At 41.0% G+C, this 3,215-nt stretch overlaps 1 protein-coding gene across 2 annotated transcripts in view; it reads left to right on the top strand.

Moving 5' to 3' along the window:
• The window catches only part of LOC117958935 (FSD1-like protein), a 24,694-nt gene that overhangs the window by 13,454 nt on the left and 8,025 nt on the right, over positions 1 to 3,215 (top strand). Inside the window, exons 8-10 of one of the 2 annotated variants that reach the window (XM_034895706.1) lie at positions 300 to 398; positions 1,094 to 1,223; positions 1,970 to 2,058. In XM_034895706.1, the coding sequence (XP_034751597.1) occupies positions 300 to 398; positions 1,094 to 1,223; positions 1,970 to 2,058 (318 nt within the window). The remainder of the gene's footprint in view (positions 1 to 299; positions 399 to 1,093; positions 1,224 to 1,969; positions 2,059 to 3,215) is intronic. The other variant, XM_034895707.1, reaches the window with a different exon arrangement.

Genomic DNA, 3,215 nt, shown 5'->3' on the forward strand with positions numbered 1-3,215 from the left:
CCCCCCCCCCCCCATAGACGGGTGGACCATAAGCTGGAGCTGCCCCCCCCCCACCCCCCATGGATGGATGGACAATAAACTGGAGCTGCAACCCCCATGCTACCTCATCAGTTTACTGCTAAAATAAAAGTATTTTAAAAATGTTCTGTTGCAGGTCTGAAGTTGGACTGGTTTCTGTTTCTGGTCTGAAGTTGGACTGGTTTCTGTTGCAGGTCTGAAGTTGGACTGGTTTCTGTTGCAGGTCTGAAGTTGGACTGGTTTCTGTTGCAGGTCTGAAGTTGGACTGGTTTCTGTTGCAGGTCTGAAGTTTGACTCCCGCTTCATCATCGTTCGAGTTCGAGCGAGAAACAAAGCGGCTGCTGGCGACTTCTCCGAGCCTGTCGCCTTGGAAACCAGAGGTAATTACGTCACTTACTGAATAACTTTATTTAGTAAAAACGAAATAAAGTTTCAGTGCAAGACACAAAACAGCTTTAGAGAAATTCTATTAATTACAGAGTATAACTTATTTAGTTGTTTTTACAGAGTATAACTTATTTAGATGTTTTTACAGAGTATAACTTTAGTTGTTTTTACAGAGTATAACTTATTTAGATGTTTTTACAGAGTAAAACTTATTTAGTTGTTATTACAGAGTATAACTTATTTAGATGTTTTTACAGAGTATAACTTTAGTTGTTTTTACAGAGTATAACTTATTTAGATGTTTTTACAGAGTATAACTTATTTAGATGAGTCTGGGCCATGGTGCTGATTGTTGGGGGGGGTCCATGATTGAGAACAATCCATGACACTGTCAGGTCTTAGCTTTCCAAGGGGGGGCTAGAAACTCTGCAGAGGGGGTGTACAAGGTATTAACTCTGCAGGGGGCCCAAACTTTAGCAGAAGCCATTTTGTTGTTTCCTGTTGTGTTGAAAGTGTAAATGATGAAATCAAATCTAACTTCTTGTGACATATTATATGAATGTCTAATCTGTCATTTGATCCTTTCGGAGATGTTTCCATCTTTTCTTGGTTTCTTTATGCTCATTAATACACATTTTTAACTGGGGGGCCCAAACCTTCGAACCCCATTGTATGTGTACTTTTGCAGCGTATAACTTTGGGTTGGAGGCGGCGACTGCGCACGCCGAGCTGCAGGTTCGAGGCGACACGGTGACCTGGGAGCCTCAGGGGGTCAAAGGTCACGACCCTCGCCTGAGAGCAAAAGAGAACAAAATCAGGTGAGGTCACTGATGATGTCATTGGTGCTCTTGCTGCTGATGCTGGGAGATGTAGTTACAGATGATCTTTTTGTCCCTCTGTAGTCTCCGTACTGCGTCCTCTCCACTCGCTCAGGTACAAACCGTTGGTTAGCAACCACTCTGTCACGTTCATCGCCCATTTCTCGCTTCATTTAGCCAATCACGTCACTGCTGACATCACATCAGCAATTGTTTCACTAAAAATTCAGATCAGTTTTTATTCAAGTTGGTAAAACTTATTCTTGTCTTCAAACTTGTTTCAATGTACAGTATAAAAATAGTCATAGTTACAGTTACAGCTATGGTTACAGTTAAAGTTATAGTTATAGTAACAGCTATAGTTACAGTTAGTTATAGTTATAATAACAGTCACAGCAAGAGTTACAGTTAAAGTTACAGCTATTGTTACAATTACAGCTATGTTTTATTATTCTGTAAAAATCTGTTTGAATACAATATAATGTTTAGTAAAATATAATTATGTGTATTATGTTATTTAAAAGTTCTATTTTGTTTTGCCTATTATTCATCTTTCCCTGCTGCTTCATGGCTTTGGCTCACCCTCATTGACTGTTTAACACCTAACAACCCCCCCCCCCCGTTTAACACCCCCCCACCCCCTCCCCTCCCGTTTCACACCTTACACCTAACCCATCATTCATTCCCTAGGACGTTGAAGTCTTTAGTAGAACAGTCTGAACTCTTCGAGTCTTTTCTTCCATCAGCAGCAGAAGCGCCACGCCGTCGCCCAATAAGACGACAGGAAGTCGAGGCGGACGCGACCGATTCGCCGGAGAGTCCTACACCGTGCTCGGTACTTCACAGCAATGCTTTAAATTTACATCCTGTCTTTGAAAATAGAACGTATGAATTAATTAATTAGACATATTAGTAATTAAAGTTCAATACAATAAATATTGGTACATCAGATACTGAAAATATCAAACACATTCAACACCTAAAATTATTTGTTAAATTTAATAATTATTCTTACTTGCTTTTATTTTGAAAGACATAATTTGAAGAAGTTGTAAAACGGTTTCTAAAAAGTTTATATTATAATGTAGTATTTGGTAATAATAATAATAATAATCGTACATTTACAATGCACTTTTCATCAATAGATCTCAAGGTGCTACAGGTAAAAAAGAGAAAAATAAAACAAAAAAAGAAAGATTAAAAAAGAAATCAAAGCTATTTTTAGAGGAGATATCCATGGATGCATTGATGTGTGAGGAGGGAAACCTTGAACTCCATCCTGGTGGAGATGGGAAGCCAGTGTAGTGAGTGGAGAATGGGGGTAATGTGCTCATGTTTCCGCACTCTCATCAGGATCCTAGCTGCAGAGTTCTGGATGATGCCTCTGCAGACTCTTTCAAGGCATCCCAGTGAGAAGTGCATTGCAATAGTCCAGTCTGGTGGAGACAAAGGCGTGAACAAGCTTTTCGGCGTCTGGGAGGGAGAGAATGGGTCGGAGTTTGGAGATGTTACGGAGGTGGTAGAAAGAGGTCTTGCATAGGTGATTTATATGGGCTTCAAAAGTGAGTTGGGAGTCCATTTGTACACCAAGATAACTGACTGTTGATTCAATTCAATTCAATTAAATTGTATTTATAGTATCAATTCATAACAAGAGTTATCTCAAGACACTATACAGATAGACCACACTCCAGAATTTACAAGGACCCAACAGTTCTAGTAGTCTCCTCCAGAGCAAGCAACAGTGCGACAGTGGCGAGGAAAAACTTCCTTTTAGTCAGAAACCTTGGTCAGACCCAGGCTCTTGGTAGGCGGTGTCTGACGGGCCGGTTGGGGTTAGAATTTTGTAGTAGTTCATGGCATAGCAGGACGCTGTGCGGCATTACAAGGCACAGCAGGACGTGGCAGGACGTGGCAGGGCACTGCAGTGTAGCAGTTGAACATGGCATCACAGAACATGGAGCGGGACCAAGGCGACAGCTGCTACCCTGA

This window comes from Etheostoma cragini, chromosome 16, assembly GCF_013103735.1.
Source record: "Etheostoma cragini isolate CJK2018 chromosome 16, CSU_Ecrag_1.0, whole genome shotgun sequence".
NCBI lineage: Eukaryota > Metazoa > Chordata > Actinopteri > Perciformes > Percidae > Etheostoma > Etheostoma cragini.